Raw genomic sequence first — 23,756 nt, forward strand, 5'->3', positions numbered from 1 at the left:
TTCCAGCTTAGCAATATTTTTTACAGGCTTTAGATCTCATTTTTGCCTTGATCCATCCGCCTCTCTCCTATGCTGCGGCTCAGCCCCGTCCCGTGTTGCCAATTTGATCAGGCAGCAATCGGGAGAAAAAACTCATCGTTTCCGCACGTCTAGAAAATTGGGGGACAGGAGAAATATTGGGCTGCTTTTCTGGTCATTTTGGGTGAGCGGGGAAGGCGAGGTTGAGGTTTTATATTGAGGCTTCGGGCTGGCTGCTGGAGGAGAGAGCTTTACCCTGCCAGGACCTGATGCAATCCATTCAAGCCAACAAGTTTGGAGAGAATGTTGAGTTCAATCAATTCAGAACGTCGAGATGGAGCCCAACTCAGTCCAGGTATTCGTCTCTCCTCCGCTTCTCTGCCCTGGCCCCCCCACTCCAGCCCTGGCCCCCCCATCCCCAGCACCCACCCACACCGCCCACAAACTTTCCAGCAAACTTTCCCCCTCTGCACCCCCAAATGGCATTTATTTTCCCCTTTAAATTCCTTCACTGATCATACATAGGCACAGATTATTATTATCATCAGAGTGATGATTATTTTTCCCAGGGGTGGGGGATTCTTTGCCGGGTGCAGCCTGGCTCCTTATCCTAGGTGATGTTATTCCCATCTTAAACCTGTGTCTGATCTGTACGAGTGTCTCTATTATTTAGTATGATGATTATATTTATTGTATTGACTTGATTTTTTTTTTTTTTTTTTGGATTTTTTTGGATTTATTTATTTATTTATTTATTTATTTTTACATTCCCTGCAGTGGGTCGGCTCTCCGTGTGGTTTGCACGGTCCTTACATTTTCTACAAGGCTTTTCAGTTCCACCTTGAAGGCAGACCAAGAATTTTGTCCCTTGGCGACTTTTTCTTTGTAAGATGTAAGCCAGAGGATCCGATTTGCATAGCGGAGCTCCAGCTGTTGTGGGAAGAGAGGACTAGCAGGCAACTTTTATCCAGCTCCAAACTTTATTTCCTCCCAGAAGATACTCCCCAGGGCAGAAATAGTGACCATGGCGAGGTGGTAAACATATTTCTGTCTGTGTATGTGTGCGCGGATTCCCCCCTCCCCCTCGTAATATTTATTAAAGGACAGGATTGAAATGTTCCCTTCTGCAGGCAACGCAAGGCTCTTTTAAAGGGGTAGTGTCACAAACAGGGACTTGAGCTGTTTGCTATTGTAAGTTTCGATGGCAGCTCTAAAGAGATGGGGTGCGAATGCTCTTTAAAAAAAGCCACGATCAAATTACTTGTTGGGGGGGAAGGGGGATTTAAGGATTTTTTTAATGGTTTTTTTTTTCACTCTGTTGCTGCTGTGGGAACGTCACATGCTTTGGTGTTTTGCCCCCCACCCGATTTCAGTGGCTGGTTGGCTGATGGGAGGTTTGGTGGATTTAGATATCGTTAACATTTTTTTAGTATTTGATATGTTTAAGAGGGCGGAAATTACGAAATGGAGGCTGAGTGAGATCAAAAGCTATTGAGCTGGCAAAGACGTGTTGAATAAAGTGATAAATGACAGGTACTGGAATAATACATTCAAATAACTTGCAGATATGCCTGGGCGTATTTCAAAGCAGTCATGTAACCAGCACAAACACGTTAAGCATTAACAACTAGCTCTCTTCTCTAGTGCATATTCACTAGATGTGCTAGTTTAAAATTACTATGAAAAAAGTGGACATTTTCCAGAAAGACCGAGGGATGGGAGGGAGGGAATGAGTTAAAGGCTAATGCTGAAGTCAAGCTGTTTCGTTTCTTGTACAGTCTCCCAGAGTTACTTCTAATCGGGAGAACCCATTGTCAATTTCATCCTGGAAAGTTTGATTAGAAGTACCCTATAAGTGCAAAGCTAAGGTCTGGAGCCCAGAGGTTGCGTTTACAGTGTATTCTTCCAGCTCTGTAATTTCATGTATGACCGCAATTTTGCTGGCTACTCTAGTCAGCTGACTGCACTGTGTTATTGAGGAACTATTTCAGTGTGGTGTACAAACGGCGCTATGTTTATGCGGAGAGATGGCCAGTTCAAAACCGATCAGAATAGCCAGATGTGGCTGCAATAATATTTCAGCTGCCTGAAGTGCAAGCATAGGGGTGGAAGCCTTCCTTATTTCCACAATAAGCCACTATACAATCTGAGCTGCCAATTCCTTCAACAGTCCATAGTCTGATGGAGTTAATTGTAGTTTTTCTCAAGTCCCCCCCGCCCCCCGAAGTATCGAGTTACCCATTCCTATTACATGCTACTTAATTACTGTAACCTTTCAAACATTTGCTTATAAATTGCTTCTTCTGAAATAAATATGTAGTCCTGCTATCCTAGGGTTTGTTTTTTTTTAATTGCCCATCTTTTCTGATGTCAATAATTAAGAGCTGACATTTGGGAGCATGGAGAGGTTATTGAAAAACATTTAACAGGTTGACCTCTCTTCTACTGAAAGTGCCTCTGTCTCCTCCCCCTGTCCAACTTTCCTGTGCAGCTGTCTCTCTTCCCCTCCCCCTCACTACTACTTATTATTTGCTTTTCAAATTTATTACTTCAACATGGTCTGTGATCTGGAAAAGGGGAGGATTAAATATCCAGAAAAGACTACAAGTGTAATAGACATTCTACTAACCCAGACAGGAAATCATTCTGAATTTTATTAGATATTTTGTGGTAACTTCTTTTGAAAATGTATTTGAAACATTTCTTTTAATCCTCTTTTCAGTTTACCAGTTACCTATTTAATTTCTCTGTTTGCAATTTAAATTGTGGACCCTTTTCTTAGGGATAAAACAGATGACAGTGAAGGATGGATGTTCTATGGTGAATATTGAGAGCCCATGCTCCTGTATGTGTGTGTTTTAAATGAAAGAGTTTTGGATAAGAGGGGATGGGGAATGGGATACAAATCATTTTAATATGCTTTAATGATCAGCTCATGTTACTGTGGTATGAACATCAGAGAAAATTAATCCTACCATTACATGTAAGAATGTTCTCTCTATGCAGTAATTCTCAGATGTATGTACATTCATAATATTATGCATGATTTGATTTTTAAAAATGCAAACACTGATAGTAATTAGCTGTATGATTGTACTTGTATATTTCATTAAGGCTTTAACTGATGTCATTTTGAATTATTCAACCATATGAAAACAATTTTCAATTGAGATAATGGTATGCCTTGGAATTATGCAAATGCTTATTGCATTGTATAGAATAATTATGACAAATGTAAAGCAGGTAGAAAGTTTCCTGATGCAGTACTATTTTACACCCCAGTGATGTCATTTCCCCTCTGGCCTAAGTTAGTCATTCATTAGCAGAGTAGCAGCAAGAAACAGCAACAGCTCACACAGATACTTCTTTGGCAGAGAGCCTACAGAAACTAGCATTTAGAGCCAGGGCCTAGAGAGGGCAACATAACACTCCCATTAAGAAATGTACTTTGTTTTCACTTACTCCATTAACTTGTTTATATACATTGACATGATTTTTATCATTGATTTTAAATAGTTTTGAATTAAAAAAAAATCTGTTCATAAATGTGTAGCTAAAGACAAAAGGCTTCATACTGATTGGCACTTTGTTACTTAAGGAAAACATTTTACACACTGTAGTAGTATGTAGCACAGTTATTTTAAGACACTAAACCAGAGTAATAATTATTTTATGTAAATGACATCAATATCTATTCCTAAAGCACAGGCAGGGCTGTGTTTAGAATAGAGATGTTTTGTAACCCTTTGTATGTCTTCTGGGTATGGAAATGCTATTCTTAAAATACAGATAATTTGGAACTATAGAGAAGATATTCTTCTTGGTTTAAAAAAATGTATGGATTTAAACTCCCTATCTTGCATTGAGAAAACTGGTATAAAGTGAGGTTGCACTTTTATGTGTATTGTAAATCTGCTGTATCAAAGGTTTTCTGTGATGGCAAAGGTCAACGGAGGCACTTGCTGTGAGTAAAATTGTTGATTAGCAAAGCAACTGGTCTTATCGTAAACTGTGGATCAAGCCAGTTAGAGGTATAATTATTGACACGAGCAGATCACTTCATTAGTCTGATGATTAGTAGCTCCAGCCTTTGCTAAATGTGGTGTCTAGGTTACTAATGAACAATTTCTTACCGTTGTAATATTCAGTCAGTGGCTACTCATAGGGGAAATAGCAAAGTAGGTGTGTAATGGTTTTGTTACTCAGAAACTCAGATGGCATATTTTATCTGATTGCCAAATGTCTGAGCTAATCAGAGATGGGTGTATACAAAAGTCTTTTTACATCCAGTTGAATCCATCATCCATATCTATATTTAACCTAGTGTGGTAGTAAAACTGGATTTTGCTACACACTAACACACAGGCTCTGTTTTAAGCTTTTTTTTTTTTCCAGTCCTCTTGATGCCAATATAACTACTCATCTGCTTATAGTTAAGCATGCTAGATAGGGCAGTAGAGTGCCATCATACAATCACGCAAACAAAACTCAGTTGACTTCAAATTGAATTTTGAGCATGCAACAAATGCAAGATCAGCCTCTTACTTAGTTGAAAGTGTAGGTATTAATGCCATAAAATTAACCCCTCTGGGTTAAATTACACTGAGTTACACACATGAAACCCCATTTACAGACATGGAAATGAGAGCAGAACAGAGTCCTGTATGTCAGGCTTATACTAATATTCTCTCTGTACACTCTTGGTTTATGTCAGTAAGAGTTACCTCTTTATCTGGAGAGGAGATTAAACTTTCGAACACGTAGTTTTCTAATTTCAGGACAAAATCTACCTGTTTGGTACACAGGGTGGATCTCAATTCCAGGACTGAGCTCTTCCTACCAGCATGTGATAAGAGCAGAATATCATCTGCCCATATAGATCAGACAGCAGAGTTTTGCTCTTATTCAGAAAAAACACCATGACAGTTTCTTGAAATCTGTAAGATAAATCATAAGAGCCCCCCCTCTCCCCAACATGTTAAAAAGCAGTGGGAAGGCTGATGTTAGAAAGAAAATAAGGTCGTGGTACTTTCACCCAATCACCTGAGCAGAATGGGTGAGGTTTGCCTTTGGGCATGTATAAAGTGGTGATGTCCTCCAGTTACGCGGGTGTTCCCAGGGAAAGCTTTCAGATCTCGGGGTACTCACAAGACTACTTTCTGAGACCCGGTAGGGAGTCATGGTGCCAGGAGTTCTTGAAATGCCTCATGGCTAACTCCTTTAGGCCCCAATCCAGCAAAGCACTTAAGGAGGTACTTAACTGAGCACAGGACTAGATCTTTTGAAGTCAGTTGAACTAATCACATGCTGATAGTCAAGCATGTGCCTAGGGGCTTTCCTGGATTGAGACCTCAAGGAGAGTGGAAAGTGTCAAGTGAGAGTTTGTATAAAATAATGCTGACAGGATCACTGTATTGGCATCACTCACTGTGCGGGGGAAGGTTCCCATGGATCTGCAGAGAACTGTTGCCATGTAAGCAGCTTTTCCTTGACTCTGCCCCTTTCAAACCCTTCCTGCCACCAAATCTATAGCCCTCGCTCAAGCTCAGTCTACAAAGCACCATATAGCTCAGATGGGTGGAGCTCAAATGAGTCATAGGGAATGGGGGATGATGCACCCTAAACTCACCAGAATTGTAGCTAACGGTTTCAGCATATTTTCTGTTCATTTAATCCTCTCCAGCACAAGCCACAGCAGGGACAATTTGGCCCTCTAAAACTATTGACCTTTTTGGAGAAGCTATTCTAGAGTAGAATGCTTGTTAGCAACTTGTATTTTCATGTTTTTAAAGCTGTCAGCATTAATTAGCCTATTCTTTAAAAAACAATGAAAAGCAGAACTCATTAAATGTAGGCATGGTATTTGATAGGGAGTGTTACATACTAAAAATATTAATTTACTTAGTCTGAAATGTCACTCTTTTGAATACATTGTTATTCATTTTACTTCTGCTTATATGGTACTATTAGTGATAAACTACTTGAAGTGAGTTTATCTAAATCTAGTTTTACTAGAAATCAAACACTGAATCAGTCTACCTTACCGAACGATGGATCTGATCTTGCAGGCTTTACTCACCCAAGTAACTTACTCAAACCAACCATCTGCATGAGTAAAAGTTGCTCACATGAGTAAGGGGAGGAAGGCCGGCATCCCTGTAATTACACATCAGACAGTATTTTGCATTTTCAGACTCATTTTTTAAAATTTTACTCAGTTAAAAAAGGTGTAATTTATAATTAAAAGACTGAATTTTTAGAAAGTTTTGGAAATCAACAAGTTTATAATTTATTCACTGAGGGCCAGATTCTTTCACTTTTGCACATGCTGAGCAGTAACTTGCTCCTCAAAGAGTCTCACTGATTTCAATGGGATTACTTACGTGAGTAAGTCCACTCAAGTGAGTAAGGGTGGCAGAATCTGGCCGTAAGCAACGGATTTCAGTCTCATACATATGGTCATGTATTGCCATCATTCTTGGAAAACCTGCCAATTCACTTGCATATTAACGCATTTTTCAAGATATGTAGGGATTGATGTCTTCGTATTTGAAATTAGAATTGAGTCCTTCCTTAGACTTCAGAGGGTGTATCAGGTCTGTCCACGTACATAAAGACAAAATACATTTCAAACATGCAGAGTACAATTATTAAGGGTACTTTAAAAATCATGCTAATAGCATCAATCGCCAATGTATTGTTACTCAAATGAATGCAGTTTTGGAAATCAGGCGCTCTGTAATAGCAGTGTTAGATATGACATTCATCGTAAAATATCATGGTGTTGGTAATTGCATATTCACTCTTTTGTGTCTCTCACCACCAGTAACGTACACTGGCAAAGGCAGAAGAGGGAAATGACATTACTCAGCGAAGCCACATGTTGCTAGCCATTAGCCAGCAATCTGGTGTCTATGGTCACTTCAACAGATTTGTTTTCCCCCTTACCTTTCATTTCTCAGTGTATTCAGACTGTAAAATGCACCCACTGCGCTCCATAGCTGCTGTTCCCTGCTTGAGTAGTGGCACTAAACATTAAACTCTTGTCTTTTGAGAATAATAGGCTTTACATGCTACACCCTCAAGCATGTTCAGATACTGTGCAGGCTGGAAAATAAAAATGTTCTAATTGTGTCTTTTAAATAAGCATAGGAGTGAATTAATTAGACTATATTTTGTCTTTAGTTGCTTAGTTACACAATAGTATTCTAAGCACAAGTAAGATAAATTGGCTCTTTTTGTGCTGCTTGTCCCTTAATCATAATTACTGTATTGCTCAGGAGAGTAAAGCATACATAGGTTTTGCATTTTTAATAATATTCAAACAATATGCATATGGTATAGAAAGTATGTTCTGGTTCAAGTTCTTATGTGCTTTTATTCATGAAGAAGTTCTACTATTATGGGAGCAGTATTAGCATTAGTTGCCCAGAGATGTAGTTCTGGGAAATGCATAATTGAAATATTCTTGAAATGCTTATTTTGGCCCTTTCATTCGTATTCAAAATAACAATGCCTTAGTCTTAGAACAATCATGCATATTTGATTTAAGAGATTTTTCTTTGTGTGTGTGGGTTCACACCCAGTTTTAACCCTGCAGAGACTAAACATATGTGTGATTCATAGTGTCATATCAAGTTGAGCTTTTTATTTTGTAGCTAAAATGTAGTCAGAAGGTCAGAAGGACATAGGCATTTTATGGCATTAATCCGAGTGACCTTAATATTTGGCAGCCATCCATATTTCTATATGAAGGTGCCAGGGTTATAGATAATAAGAGTTTGTTTTCATTTTCAAGTTATTTTAGCCTCTCTGAACAAACTAGTCTCTTTTGGGGAGTATTGCAATGGGGCTGCTCTGGTGAGCTAAGAACCTTAGTTTCTTTTTGCACTGTTCAGTATTGGCTGTGAATGATGGGCAAATTGATAGAGATATTGAACAATGGAAGATTCTGGCAAGATACATGCTCAGTAGATGTATGTGAAAATTGGCTCCATTGTTCTGTTGTATGAAAAGCGAGTAAATTATTTACAGATATTTGCTAATTAAAGCACATATTGTTTTACCAGCACAATAGAACACAATACAACAAAAGAGAAAAGAATAGGCTTGCATAATATAAAGCTGTTTAATGCAATGTACTCTTTGTTTAGAAAAATATAATTATGTAATCTAAAAGGAAAGCTTTTCAAACTGTAACAGGACTAGGCAAAATTAGCAATGAATTACTTGTCAACTTGCCTAAACTAAAACAACTACCTGAGATGTGTTGGCCATCTGATGGGAAAACATTTGGAATGAAACCTATTTTCTCCTTGGTCATAACTTCTATCTGAACTGGCAGCAATAAATTCAATTTGAACCTCTGTTCAGGAAAAAAAAAAACCCAAAAAACAAGAGTTGCTATAGAAATCAGAAATCTAAGTGTTTGCACTCATCCCTCTAAAAGCCCTCCTCCCATCACAGACCAGATTTACTAGAATCCCACAAAGAGCTAGTAACACTTTATACCTTACCATTTTATGTGATTTCTTTAGCAAATGCTGAATCATGAAGAGGAGATTGTACAAAAGATGTATTAATACCAAGGGAATAGAATCCCACATCGTTTTAATTATGTTACTCAGAGCCCTCATGTTGTGTCTTTGCCTTCTTTATGGACCCCAACAGGTTAAGAGCTACGTTATGGGTCCTAATGCTCCCAGGTTTTGCATTTTTGAACATAATTAAGTTGCAAACAAATATGTAAAGTAAATTCATGCCAGTATGCAGATTAGAGAAATGGGAGCAACATTGGTCACCTGAATTAAATAAAATCTTTGTTGCCCTTCAAAATTGGCTAAAGATTACAGATTAAAGGTTTTATTCTAGTTTTTTAAAATTCTCCTGTCACTTAATTTCCTGTACTATATGTATATTTAGTTAGACTTTAATACAGTGTCCTCAAGTGCTTGAATGAAGAATGGTGGCCAGATATATGTAATTTTGATGTGCATATGTAGATCTTTGCTCCCTGAACACTTGCCTCTTCTGGGTGACTGACAAGTTAGTTGCTTAATCAAGAAAGCAGTCTGCCCAGTATGTGCATTAGTATGTGCTGGAATCACAGTGTGCGAGAGGCAGTGGGAGGTTTGTTTGGGTATGATGTGCTGAATGAGGAATTTAGGGCTGAAAGTGAATAGGAAAGCATTATCTGCTTGTTAAATCACAAGACTGGTCAGTCAGTCCATTTTTGGCTCTGCCACTGACTCACTGTGTGACCCTGGGCAAATCACATAACCTCTCTGTGCCTCAGTAAACACATCTGCAAAATGGGAGGAATGGTACCTACCTCATTTAGTTGTTATCGGACTTAATTTGTGGCTGTTTGCAAAATGCTTTCAGTGTGGAAATGCAAAGTATTATTACTGATTAAATGACAGACCAAGCCTTCATGTGCTTTAGAGATTTAATGTGGTATCTATTTTGCCATTGTAAGGTAGACTTCCCCTGTTACAATAAAGTAAATGATATGTTGCTTCCTCTTCTGTGGAGCCCATAACGCCCAGTGTCCTTTGTTACCGTTGTCACTGCACGTTAATGGTAGATGGGATGAGGATGCACTTTGGAGCTTCATGTTCCAAGATGAGGATTATTAATTTTGGTCCCTCCAAAAAGCAAAACTCTTCAGAAATAGAGCTATAGACTCAAGTAGCTGATTTATGGCCCTGTCATCTTAAATAATATTTGCTTACAGTGTCCACAGTAAATAAACTTGAAGGGGGAAACCAGGTAGATGCTTCCTACATTGAAGAGATTGTTTAAGAATGATTTACTCCTATAAAAATGTTCCTTACCCCTTTAATGCTGGTGAGGTCATTGGAGGAAGGATGGTTTTCTGGTTAAAGCTATTGGCTGGGACTCAGCAGACCTCGGGTTCAGCTCTGTCAGAGATTTGAGGTGTGACTTTAGGCAAATAATTTAATCTCTCTGTGCCTCAGGTCCCTAACTGTAAAATGGGGATGATGATACTTCTCTAGTTCACAGGGATGTTGCAAGGATACGTTAATTAATACGTGTGAGGTGCTAAGACACTATGGTTATTGGGCCATATAAGTATGCAGAGATCTGTAGTAATTTGATGACCATTGGTAGCTGAAGTTAAAGCTGCATGCACCAATTTCTTCAAGATTTTCAAGATTAACTTGATCATTTAAGATAATTTATTTTCTTTCTTCCCCCCCTTTTTGGACATGCACTGCAGTCCCAACATCTACTAAGTGATCTAAGACATGCCCCCAATTCCAGGGGCAAGAACAACAATTTTTTTGTAATTTACAGGAGAATCATGCACTATCAATTTCCATCTAAATTATAGAAAAAACAAAAATGCATGGGGTGTAAATAAAGAGGATAAAAGAGCCCTTTATATCTAAATGAAATATACCGTTCTATTATCCTTAGTGAATGTAGTCCATAATAGTCTAATTGTGTTTTGTGCTCCTGTGGTTGAATGTGTTTTCAGCAACAATGCACTGGGTGGTAAAATATGCATCCCCAGCTATCTACTGTGGTAAAGGTTTCAATAAAAAGGCTGAAGATGTTCTTCTAATGCAAATTATACTGATCAGATAAATGGCACACACTGTCTCCTATAATTATCAACGAGAGTTTTTACAGTATGTCTCCTGTTTCTCTAGGCCATATATTTGATGTTCCTAGATCAGTAATTCAGTAGACAGCTGAGCAGGTGTTCAAATCACTCTTGACCTCCAGAATTCCTTAAATGACCCTTGGAAGCACTGGAGTGAAAACATTCTCAGCATGTCAAAGTTTTGAGATATCTTAGTTGCCATAATTTTTTAAAAGCTGCCTTTGCTTCTTTAAAAATAAAATCCTAGTTATTGGCACTGAATGAGAAGTTGTGATGCATTATATGCCTGCTTAGAATAAAGCTGTGCAGTCACACCAAGCTGTTTTATGGCAATCTGCCTTCCAAGAGTTAATTTTTATTTATTTTATTTTTAATTTTTTTTAAAAAAAATAAATTTTTATTTTTATTATTTTATTTATAATTATTATTTTTAAAAAATAATAATCTGCTTTAAACTGTTCTAACTACCTGACCTCTTTCCCTGGATATAAGTATTCCAATCATCTGCTGAGTCAGGCAATATAGGGTTTTGTGCTTTCAGGAGGTTTTGATGGTTGCTTAGACAACAATGACATATTTTAGCATAATGGCTCTAGAAGAGGTACCATTGCCTTTTCCTGAATTTCTCTGAAAAAGATAATCTGACATCTTCATTTCTGGTTAAAAACAGAATATGAGAAGGATAATTTGTATCAATGTTTTTTCTAATCCATTCCCTACACACCAACTTGATAGTTGAAAATATTTTACTTCACTCTGGAGTCTTGTAAAATGTATTAAATTATAGGCTGACTAGATACCACAGTTTATTGGAACAGAAGAAAAAGTGGCTCCTTTTTTAGGCAGTCATTTCAAGACTTAGACAACTGCGTGGACAGGGAAACATTCCCATTGGCTGGTCACTGTTCTTAAGGGGGGCAGCAGAGATTAATCTAATTCCCAAGCAGAATTGAAATTCACCTCTTTCCATCACAAACCTAATTTCATTGTAGCAGGAAAAATTTGTAAATGTTCCCTTCATTAAAGCCTTACCATGCAATGGAGACTTATAAACATATCTCTTCAGAGCATAGTTAATCTGATATGAATTGAATATTTTTATACTGTAATCAATTTGGGTGGTTTTTCATGTTTATATGGAGATATAATTATGGATGACATAAATGGTATACAGCAGATTTCTTTAATCTTCTGAAGGTTTGGTAGTCATAAATCACTGTATACCTGTTTTTTATTTATTTAACATCTCTGCTTCTTTGTCAGCTTGTTTAAAGGGTTTCTCCAGAAACAGGGAGTCTGTAATAATAGGTATACAATGATGTATGTCAAATAGTTAATAGGGCTTCACTAAGTTAGTAATTCCAGGATTTGTAGGTTTTCTGAGGGAATCCATGCCCTCGGAGATTAGTAATTTGGTTGCGTCTGGTGCCTTGAAAAGCCTGGAGGTGCTGTAATGTCACAAGGGGCACTCTACCATCATTACTTGCATTTGCTGAAATCAACTACTTTGAAGAAATAGTCCTGTTTATTTTAATTTTCTTTGTTAAAAGATGTTCCTTCTAGTTTGGGTTTTAACATCATAACAGAGAACAAAAATATGTTTAGTTGATTTGGGGTACTTGAAGTATTTAAAGGTGCCAGGTAAAACCAAAGGCCAAGATTACTAGTGATTCAGGGAGCCTCAGTTTTTGGATGCCGAATTGGGGAAATCTTACAGTAGCCTGGTATATATATATTATATATATATATATTTATTGTTTATTTTAAGAAAGTAACAAGCACTCATCCTTTGAAAATCAGGCCTCTGTCATAGGCTGGGCACATAACACGTGAGGTTCCAAAATCACTAGTCATTTTTTGGAAAGGTTAATCAAAATCTATTTTTTTTTTAAGAATAAATGTTTATTCTTTAGCATTTAGAAATTGTTATGTTGATGATTATCTGTTTTATGACTTGAAATCCCCCTATATGGTCACAGCATAAGCACTGGCACTTCTCACCGATATGGCTTTTCACTCATAAAACTCAAAGTGTTTTACAAAGGTGGATAAGCATGATTAGATGAAGAGACTGAGACAGAGCAATTGTCCAGGATCACAGTATCAGTCAAGGGTAGAGCTGAAACTAGAATGTATGTCTGCTACTCTAGTGTCCTATCCAGTGGCCCAAACTGCCTTGTAGAGAAGAAATTCCACAGTGTTAATTGACACAAAACATAAGGTTCTGTTTTATAAATGTTTAATGAACGAACCTATATGTTGACTTTTTAACCAAATGTGCTTTTTGGAAACTTTAAAACATATGGATACCCTAGTCACCAATCCTGCTTGTGAGTTTGCTCTTTCCTTAATGTTAGTTTCATCTGTGTGAGGGGAGAGACTCTAATATTTTTCAAACTAATGGACTCTGTGTGGATGGAACCCTGGGTTGGTTCCCATTGAAGTCCGCCTGGGTAAAGGAATATATCTGCATGGAGTCAGTTGCAGGAATCCAGGCTTAAGTTTCTTCAATTAGTTATATCAGGCTGTAATCTGAATTATTTACCACAGTGGAACGTATCAATAATACCATAGTGAAGAAACTCAGACTTAAGTACTTTTTCAGCCATCTCCTCCAGGATAAATATTTCTAAGCACTCTAACTGAAGCTGCAGTTCCAATCATTTAGGGCATCAGTTGTGCAGCTCTTAACTCACCCTGGTGTGCACTTACTCACTTGATTGAAGTCAGTGAGACTACTTGTATGAGTAAGCTCTCACCACCACGAGTAAGAGTTACAGAGTCTGGACCTTAGCTAGCATCGCACATGTCAGGTTAACAACATGAGTTTGCAAAGGGACTAATCCAGAGGCTACTGAACTCAATGAAAAAGACTCCTGTGACTTTCAATGGCTTTGAACCAGGCCCACAGTGAACAGAAAGAAAAAAAATGCAGCAAAAGGGAGCACAGCTAAATGATATGTTTGTATTTAAGAGATGGTTACACAAAACAGAAAGATGCACTTGGTTTGTGCATTAAAGCATGAAATAGTCTGGTACATTTTTCCATTAATTAGCTGTGCAAATATTACTGTGTTGCTCATTGCACGTCCAATCTCTGTCTTGTCAGCTTAAAATGAATTAAAATGCATTTGCCTTGTGGAATGTACTCATCGCAAATGGTCAGGACTGGCCTTCCATTTGGGCGACGGGGTCAGGGGGGTGCTGTGATCAAAATGCAAGAAGCAGGGTGGGCTTGGGGTGCGAGGCTGCAGAAGGGAACTCAGGGCAATGGCAGGGGGAGGCAGCGGGACCTGGGGATGGTGGATGAGGTAGGGAGCCTGGGGAAGCAGCAGAGGCCAGGGGGGATGGAAGGATGGATGGGGAGGCAGCAAGGGCCAGAGGCAATGAGGGATGGGTGAGGAGCCCAGGGAGACAGTGGGGACCAGAGGCAGTGGGGGAATGGGGAGCCCAGGGAGGCAGTGATGGGTGATGAGGGAGGGGGACGGGAGGCAGCAAGGGTCAGGGGCACCAAAATACAAGTTTGCCCAGGGCACCATTTTCCCTAAGGCTGGCCCTGCAAATGGTACATCAAGAGAACACAAAATATTTGTTAAATTTACAACAGAAGCTTAGAAGCTATTTAAAATATTTAGCGGGGGGAAAATATCCAGGAGACTTGTTTTGTTTTTTCCTTGCAAGGATATTGGATTCAAAACCAAAACTGGACCCAGCTGTGTCCTTATCCTTATATATTTGAATGGTCCAGCTGGCTGTTTGTGTTTTGTTTAATTGCACAGCGTTCAAATGGTCACAAATAAGCTTTGACGTTAATGCCCCATTAAGATAAATGTGGAAAGTTCACACCTCTGGTGGTGCTGTAGGGCTGCAGCCTCTAAAACTCTGTAGTGCTCATGAATGATGCCATCACAAAACAGGATTTGTCCACAGACAAAAGTCAGACCTGTAAAAGTCAGACCTGTAACTTGCTGCCAGCGCAGCTCTGCCCCCTGAATTTGGGAAGAGTTATAGTGTAGACAAGGCTTAGTTGTTTTTAACCATCATACTTCATACTCCCATTGTTGTCCCCAATGGAGAATTATGTATCATCTTTACTTGTTTGTTTCTTGAAATGTAGATATGGCCAGGGAGAAGGGCTTCAAACACTGAGAGCATAAGAAGCCCAAATTTTCTATACATGGATCTGGATTGCCCCTGCTAAAAACTTGTCAGGATATCTTTATTCTAACAGGTCACGGAATAAAATAATTATTTGTCCACACTCTGTCCTTTTCCATATAAAAATATTTGCAATGAAATCAGTGAAATGCTGTAGGTACCAATGTTGTTTCCCTTGGTTTACTTTAAGATTAACTGCCTAGCAAATAAGAGTGCACTAAGACAGTGAATGCCTGGAAGTAAATTCAACGGGGCCCCAGGGCGATTGGGGGCTGGGTGTGGGGTCTGGGGGAGGCAGCAGGGGCCAAGGGCCACTCGAAGGATTGTGTTCCAGTTTATTGTGGTGTTGGATTCTGTAGCAGCATGGAGATCTGCATTGATTTGGATTAGTGCAGGGACAAATTCTGCCACCCAGAATAGTTCAAAAACTCCCAGATTAGTTCAATGCAATTTTTGCTTAAGGACTGCAGAATTTAGGTTATAGTATTTATGTATTTAATCACGCAAAGGAACAAATTACGGCTGCTGCAGTGGATATGAGAGGGATATGTGCGGGATAGCCCCTTCACCTCCAGCACTCCTTCACCAGCGATACTCATGATGCTGTATCTACAGGTCCCTAAGTGTAGTTGTGAGAGCATTAGCATTGTCAGAGGAGGTGTGTTTGGGCAGGTTGGGGTCGTGGTGATGCCAGCACCCTATGCACAATGACAAGTGCTAGGACTTTTCCTGGAGTAGTCACGTCACATCTGTTAGACAGGGTTACCAATGTCTGCCAGCATACTTGCTTCTCTGGGCACCAGAAACATTCTGCTAACCTCTGCCATGCCTTCCTTTGGGCTTCCAGCAAATTATTGAAGTCAGTGGAGGTTTTCAAGGGAATGGGAGTTTCTGCTTTCCAGACACTGTAGAATCAGGGCCTTGGCAGTTGGCTGCAATTCCGAATGATTTTCATCTTGTACCCAACAAATGCAGGAGTGTGCTGCAATTCCTTTGCTACCAATGCAGAAAGGGCCGTTGGAGCTCTTTTTCCCGGTGGATCTCTGCGATCTGTGGGGTTTGAAGGCTGCACCCTCTGTTGCTTTCGGAGTTTGCCACTCCCCTAGGGAAGCATTAGGAGGAAATTCAACAAGGTGAACCTGGAGGACTTTCTGAGTATCTTTGTCCTCTTTCCACTAATTCTACTTTGGGATGATATGGCCTTGGCTATATTGGCCTATGACATTCACAATTCAGGGCCTGATTCAGGAAGATACTTATTTATGTGCTTAACTTAAAGTATGTGAGTAGTCTCATGGAGGTTAATGGGACTGCTTATGGGTGGGTTTTTCAAAAATCTAAGGGAGATGCCTGTCTTCACTTAAACACTTCAGTGGGACTTTGTGCCTTTCTCCCTTCAGCATTTTTGAAAATCCCATCCCAAGTGCTTAAAATTACACATGCACTTCAATACCTTCCTGAATCCATGCCGTGGAGTTGAGACATTCAAAAGTGTTTGGCATTAGTCTAAGGGTTTGTCTATACTGACAGCGGCAAAGTCGCCACCGTCAGATCCATCTTTCTGGATCAATTGAGTGGTCAGTGTTGACCCACTCAATCGATCAGGAAGTCGATGTTAGTAAACCACCCCCTCAAGTGGCGCAGTGCAGTGAAGACGGCGCGCAGAAGGGAAGCACAGCAGTCGGCAGGAGTTACGCAAGCTACTCCTGTTGACTGCCGCCGAATCTCCAGATAAGTGTAGACCAGGGCTAACTCTGGAACAGAGTTCGGCCAATATAGAACATTTTTGAAAATCTCACCCTAAATAATTTCTTTATCCGTAACCAGGCAAATAATTATTTTATAGGCAAAAGCAGCTAATTGATTTAGAAGCACAAGTCCCACTGACTTTCAAAGAGATTTTTGCTCTTGAGCCACTTAAGTGCTTTTGAAAATTCCACCCAGTGTACTTAGTTGCATTTTGATTTGCTCTCCTCCTTACTCATCTATAAAATGTTTAGAAAATGAGACATCCTTAATTGCATCCGTTACCACAGTAACCGTCTACATTTTTGTTATGGTTTGTATTCATATACTTGGTTTATGTGCTAATCTGATTCAAAGTGTCTTTCTGTGTGTACCTTTTGTATTACATTAGCTGCCACAACAGTATTTATGGTCATAAAACTCATTTTGCAAAGTGCTAATATGATCACATGATTTTTGCAAAGAGTCTTTTCCTAGCCATTCACAGTGATGTAGGCAAACTAAGTATAAAATACTTTGGTCATGGTTGCTGCTGTGTAGTCATTTTGCTGCCACACAAAACTTTAAATGTAAACACATGATTTGTGTTCTTTTGTGTTTCCTGCTACTAATATCTTCCAAATTTTTTCTGGTTCCATATCAAATTTCCGACTAACTCCTGGCATATGAGTATGTTGCAAAGTGGGTTTTCTGGTGAATTGGTAGTAAAATGCATGGGTTGTTTCCCAACTTGGATTTATGGTTTTTGTATGGTTGTAGTCTCAAAAACAGGTTTATTCATTGATGGTGTAATAGCAATTGTACTCGTCTTTTAGTTAATAAATTGTTTGCTTGGCTTACTTTGTATGCCAGCCAAAGTTAGTCAGACCAATTCTTGGAAAGGATATGGAGAAACTGGTAATTGAAATCATAGTCATTTGCCCATAAAAGTTATTTTGAAAATAACACTTTAACCAAAAACATATCTACTCTGGAAGTAAGATTTCTATGAAAACTGCTACTAAATAGAATGTTTCTAAGTACTCAATATTAGAAATTGTGATACTTAATGATTCCATTCAACATCCTATATAGAAGACCCCATTCAGAAGCTAAGTCTGTCTTCATGCAGACTCAATTTTTTCACTCTGACATTTAATAATCACCATGTAATAGCTATAAAATGTATAGCAACTACAGATCTTTTATTTCAAGTGGATGGTGTAATGAAATTGGGTGAAACCATCCATTGAAAATGTACTTTGTAGTATGCAGCATTGTTTACAAAGTAATGACATTTGTCATAAGTGGAAAGTTAAAACATTGTCTTTGATTGTTTGTTGTTCAATGGAAGTTCATAATCAGCACAGTGATAAAGGAAAAGATTCCATTACTAAAATTTACTTAGCATACAAGTGTGAGGTTCATTTCTGAGCAAATATTTGTTATAAAATGTAATAGAAGATATACATATACATATAAATATAATAGATGACTGCTTATAAAACAACTTTGTGTCATACAAGGAAGAGTGAAATGTCTGATCTACTTTTTACCAAAGCTACTGTGTATGTGTGTAATTTATTGCAAAACACACCCTCACTAGCAACCCCCCCGCCCTCCCCCTCCTTTTTTTTTTTTTTGCTATTGAGCAGTATTTTATATCCTGAGGAATGCATTAAGCAAAAACAAAACAAAAACAAAACAAAACAAAAAACCCAGAACCAACCTTGGATTTCTGTTTATTTAATAACTCCAAGAATTTCTCTCTCTCTTTCTTTTTTCCATTCCCAAATAGTTGTGTTTATTTTGGAGAAAAAAAGGATTATGGTTAATATGTTTAAAGTGATTATACTACCCGGGTTTTATCTAGAAATGTGTGGTGTGAAAGGTGCGGTGTAAGTCTGTTCAAGTTAAAATATCAACTGTTTCAGATATTTAATTTAAAGATCTCAAGTTTATCTTGGTAGGAGTTGGGGTTGGGTTTTTTTTCTTTTTCTGAAGCCTTCTCAAATCCCGCTTACTGTAGGCAGCCATAAAACATTCTGCTTATTCATCATGACTGAGAAGAGTTGATTGTTTCCTGGAAGGATAATAATGTAGCAATTAGAGATGTTTAATTCAAGTATATGTTCAGCAGGCTAAACTAAGTTTAAACTGCTTTTCTTAGAATGTATGCTTATGGGAAAGGGGGGGGAATAGAGTTATTTTCTGATCTTGAAAAAGTTTTAAGAAATATGAGAATACACAAGTTTCTTTTGGTGGGAAACACATAACATTTATGCAGTATTTCTTTTGGGATTACATCACAGTTCTATTTAATTTTTAGGACAAAAGTTAAATTCAATATTTGTGTACACGCCAAGGGAAAATGTACCATAAATGCAGGAATTTTCTGGTGAGTCAGAGTTCCAAGAATCTAAGATTTACTTAGACCATTTATTTGAGGACTAGCTATAACCATTAGTCATCCAGCCATGAGTTTTTGCATTTGCAGCTAATTGCACCTAAAAAGCAAACTTTCATCCAAGCCTTTGGGATATACAGAATGCATTTTGGCAATCCACATTTAAAATGGATTTTAGGACTACTGCCCTGATGTTCTTGGACATTTTTTATCACATAAATATTTGCTTCAAGTAAACAACTAACAGTGACACTAAAATGGCATGCAAATTGCCTGAGTTATTGGATATTCTGTATCACAGAAAAAGTAATCTGCCAAGAGCAAGATAAACTTTTCCAATAACATGTCAAAGAGGCAGTGCTACAAGCTTATCATTCATCATAAACCACACGTGACACACTCTGTTCTCATTTGACTACATTTTGCAGGATGAAGTTATTGCCGTTTCAGAGAAGGTGACTGTGAAGCTCGAAGACTTGGCAAAATGGGCACATTCAGATTTCTCCAAGTGGAAGTGTGGTCTCCGGGCTGACCCAGTCATACCCATGGAACTGGGCAAGAATGGACAGAAGGAGGCCTTGATGAGATATAGGCAGTCCACACTCAACAGTGGCCTGAACTTCAAAGACATTCTAAAGGAAAAGGCTGATCTTGGTAAATATAGTTTCCTTTTCTAAAATTGCTGTTTGACTACCTGTGAATGTATTTCGAAGGGTAACAAGCCCAATCCTGCAGTTCTTATTCAGACAAAACTGTCATTGATTCTAAGACTGTAAGAACTAAGGCTCAAATCCTGAAGCTGCAAGCAAAGGTAATTTACAAGGGCTTCCCACAAGAACTATGGAGATATTGGAGTCAAGTATATGCTATACATCTTATGGGGTTGAATCTGATGCCTCCTTTCTAAGTGATTAGAATCATAGAAGAAAGACAGGTTAAAGATCATACTGCTTACGTTCTTGCCAATATAGGGTTGTTGCCTATCGCTAGTGCTTTTCTGGTCTTTATCCAATACAGTACTAATTGTCTTAAGTAATGAGGTTTTCACAACTTGCTTTGGGACACTGTTCCACAGTCTAATGCATTTTACTTTAAAGTTTATCCTAACATTCAGCTTGCGTTTTTTGAAAATTCCATTTAGGTAATCGTACTTACACCCCTTTGTACCGTCACTTGGTTTCATGACCTAACAGATCTTTTCTTTCTCGCTTTTCCCCCTCTGCAAAACCGGAGAGGCATGGGAACTCATATGGAGAGCTTTTCTGCTGGATGGGCTCTCTAATGCTTTGGATCTCTGCACGCAAGCTTACAGCTTTTGGGATGCTTCTTGCTCCCCATATGCATGTAAGGCTTCAGTCCTACAAGTTGGTCCATGTGGACAAACTCCTGCACTGCCTGAATCTCCTTTGACTTCAATACGACAGTGGGATGCACGTGAAGGGATCTGCCTGCATGGATCAACTTGGGCATAGAATTTGAGTCTAAATATTCCAACTTTGTAGAAGTTGTGCGCACACAACTCCCATTGCCTTTAATGGGACTCATTCGTATGCAAGGGCTGTAGGATGACATCAGAGGCAGCTGGTCTCCTGTTGATAAACATGCATACCCCCTGTTAACTTTATTGGGAGGTTGGCATGCACATTGGCTGACAGGGAAATATATTTCAATGTGTGTTTCAGTGAAATTTATCTCTAGTAGTAAGTTTTTAAAAAACCCTAACTTTAGATAGCTTCAAGTTTAGCACATAAATGGATGAAAGGTAAGAAATCAAAAGTTGAGGCTGATATTCTGCCAGCTCCATGTGCAGACATTTTTTACATGAATTGAGGATAGCAGGCCAAGTTCTCAATTGTATAAAGAGCATAGCTCCATTGACTTCAATGGAGTTATGTCCATCTAGGCTAGCTCAGGATACACCTTATAGAACTTACCTTACAACCATGTTGAGCTTCTGGTTTCCCATCTAATCAAATGGTGAGGGGATTTTGTCAGTCTTACTTTACTTCATCAGCTAGTCAGGATGGAAGTTGCACATATAGTTGAAAGTTGATTTTTTTAAATTATAGCTTCAGTAAAATACTTGCAAAACGTTTGTTAGTAATTTCTTCTTCTTCGTAATTAGATGCAGTGATTAGACAATCTCATATAATGCAGGAGTTTTGCTTGTACATTTCCTTGCATCTGTTTGGGGTATCAAAAGAATCTGAATGCCTCTCAGACCGAGCTTTTGTGTTTTAATGTTTTCTTGTTTTGTTTTTAACAAACAAACAAAAACAAATCCTTTGTGGAAAGTTTATAAAACCAGTATTATTTATCTGGGAGCCAAAGAAAATTATCTTGAAACCTGGCATGCACAGTTCCTAACTGCATGTTAAGCCTTCTAAAAGAGGGGTTACACTAAAAATGCATACAGAATCTGAAGTAAAACAATATAATTGTGAAAACCCAACACTGAGAGCACTGCATGTGGGTTTTCTTTTAGTTCATGAGTCAGACTGCATTGCCATTGCCTATACAAAAAAAAGGTTGACTCATATTTCTTTTTAAATTTTCTCTCTGTGACTGGTTATGATTGGTATGAAACCCACAGGCACAAGAAGATATTTAGCCGGTTGGGCATGTTGCTTTTGAGAATGGATCCAACTGCTGAAAGATAGACAAGAAAACCTGTTACTGCTTGGTTTATTTAAATGTAATAGTAACATTAAAGGGATTAAATAAATGTAGTTTTCCTGTTCAGGAAATAATCTGAAGGAACTAAGGTTTTCTTGCTAAGGGAATAGCTACGTTTGGCAGTACAAGGGATCTAACCCCACCATTTGGTTTGACATGGTTTCAGGATTTAATCAGTATTAGTTGAAAGGATACTGAACTAAATTTACTCTGATCTGCAGTTACTGGTCATTCATGGAGAGCATTATGTCATCTCAATAGACTCATCACAATCATATGTCAACACAATACAATTTGTAGCGCAGATAAGTCCAGTTAGTGTAGGGAACCTTGAACTGTTGACCTGCCTGTGCTGTGACTTCTGTCCTGTCAAAATGGCACCCTTAATTAGCGCAGAGGTCATGCCCGTAGAACTCTTCTAACACTTGTCCTCATGCCAGCAAAACAAACTAGGCCACAGCACACACTGTGGTTAGAAATTTGCTAGCTTTGATCATGGCTAGGAGGGTTCCAAGCATGATCTCTCAACTATGGGCAAGGTGTCTTTTTGTCTCAAAACAGTGCTATAAAACTTTTCTATAGATGACATAGTGCAAACTGATGGTCAGTTTCATAGTGTAGACTGGCCTTTGCGGTGGATCGTCTGTAGCCTAATTCTTAGAACCAAACCCCTGTCTGCACTAGTCAGGAAAACGATTCATGAGCTCCGATTGCAATGCTGATGTTTAATGCTGGATGTAGGCTAGAAAATTTCTGATCCTTTGGTTGACAGGGCCTAGATAAACAATGTGATTGCCTGAAACCATTTTTCTTGTGGGAATGCACATTTAGTTTATGGAAAAATCCTGTGTAGTTGAATGGATAATGATAACTTTCCTATTGGATATTTTGATCTTCCTGTAAAATTTAATAGAAAATTATATTCCAGGTAAGGAATTCTAAAGGATGACTCAAAGAAACCGTATAGAAAGAATATAATTTTCCATTAAATTCAATAGGTTTTTAAAGCAATTTCTATTGAAATAGATTACATTTCTACTGAAATTTATTGTTTTCATCCCTGTTAAATTATGTAGGTCTTTTCCTTAGATATATAAAAATCTCATCTTTCTGAGGTTAAGATTTCAGCCTGAGAAATGATTCCAAAAACTATATCCCTGCCTTTCAAGGTGTGTGTTATACATTCTATCTCTCTTTACAAATATATCAGCATCAAATGTGAATAGTTAATGTCCCAAATCTATTTATATTTTTCTGACTATTTATTTCAAATGTTGATACAAATAAGGAATAACAACAATGCTGCATATAAAAATAGAATAATTGAATAATATATTATTCATAATAAACATGAGAACCTATTTTTCCAGAAGAATTAGCCTGACAAAAACATTCACTACTAGAGCTTCTAGCTATTTATTTTTGGCTTTAGAGTTATTTAGGTGATTGGGATTATTTGTAATAAATGGACTTCAATTCCCCTATTTGGTTAACCAGTTGAAAATAGCCAGATGAGGAGACATTTCATTTTGCAATTATTTTTTTTTAGCAATTAAGCAGTGTAAACACTATCAGTTAAACATGGGCAAGTTACAAATTTGTATTCCTTGGGCTATAGTTAAAAAAAAAAAAATTCAAATTATTTTATATAACACTGCTTCGTACAGTGTTCCTTTAAGTGAAGTATGAAAGCTGCAGTGTAAGCTTTATTGGCCTATAAATATGTCATTATAGTTGGACTACATTTATATGCTTTGGATTGTTGTTTAAGCCTAGAAAATATGTCTCTACAGGTTGACTTTTTATTGAAACCCTTTGAGGCATACAACAGAATGTATTTTAGGCTCAGGTTATTAAAACAGCATTTTCATTTTTGCAGCAGACTCATTGTCAATTATGCTGCCACAAACTGTCTGTGGATAGGCAGTTATGAATGGGTTCATCTCTAAATGTGTCTTTGAAAAAAGAAATAAAAGATAAAGGAGTCGGGGTTGAAATTGAGAGAAGAGACTGAGGGGGGAAATGACTGAATTTAGTGCTCAGGGACTCCATTTGTTGGGGTTCTACTGTACCGTGGTACTGCCTGTGTTCAGGTGAGAAATGATCTGCTTTCCCACCTCTTCTGTTGTTGCTTCACTG

The 23,756-nt window shown here is 38.3% G+C and overlaps 1 protein-coding gene across 2 annotated transcripts in view; it reads left to right on the forward strand.

The window, feature by feature from the left end:
* Positions 1-221: 221 nt before the first annotated feature.
* Positions 222-23,756, forward strand: part of ARID5B (AT-rich interaction domain 5B) — a 136,256-nt gene continuing 112,721 nt past the window's right edge. The window contains exons 1-3 of one of the 2 annotated variants that reach the window (XM_067552580.1): positions 222-373; positions 796-1,053; positions 19,370-19,595. In XM_067552580.1, coding sequence (XP_067408681.1) covers positions 353-373; positions 796-1,053; positions 19,370-19,595 — 505 coding nt within the window. In that variant the 5' untranslated portion in view covers positions 222-352. The remainder of the gene's footprint in view (positions 374-795; positions 1,054-19,369; positions 19,596-23,756) is intronic. The other variant, XM_067552581.1, reaches the window with a different exon arrangement.

Source organism: Emydura macquarii, unplaced genomic scaffold, assembly GCF_026122565.2.
Source record: "Emydura macquarii macquarii isolate MOO-44397 ecotype Brisbane River unplaced genomic scaffold, CSIRO-AGI_Emac_v2 contig_1390, whole genome shotgun sequence".
Lineage (NCBI taxonomy): Eukaryota > Metazoa > Chordata > Testudines > Chelidae > Emydura > Emydura macquarii.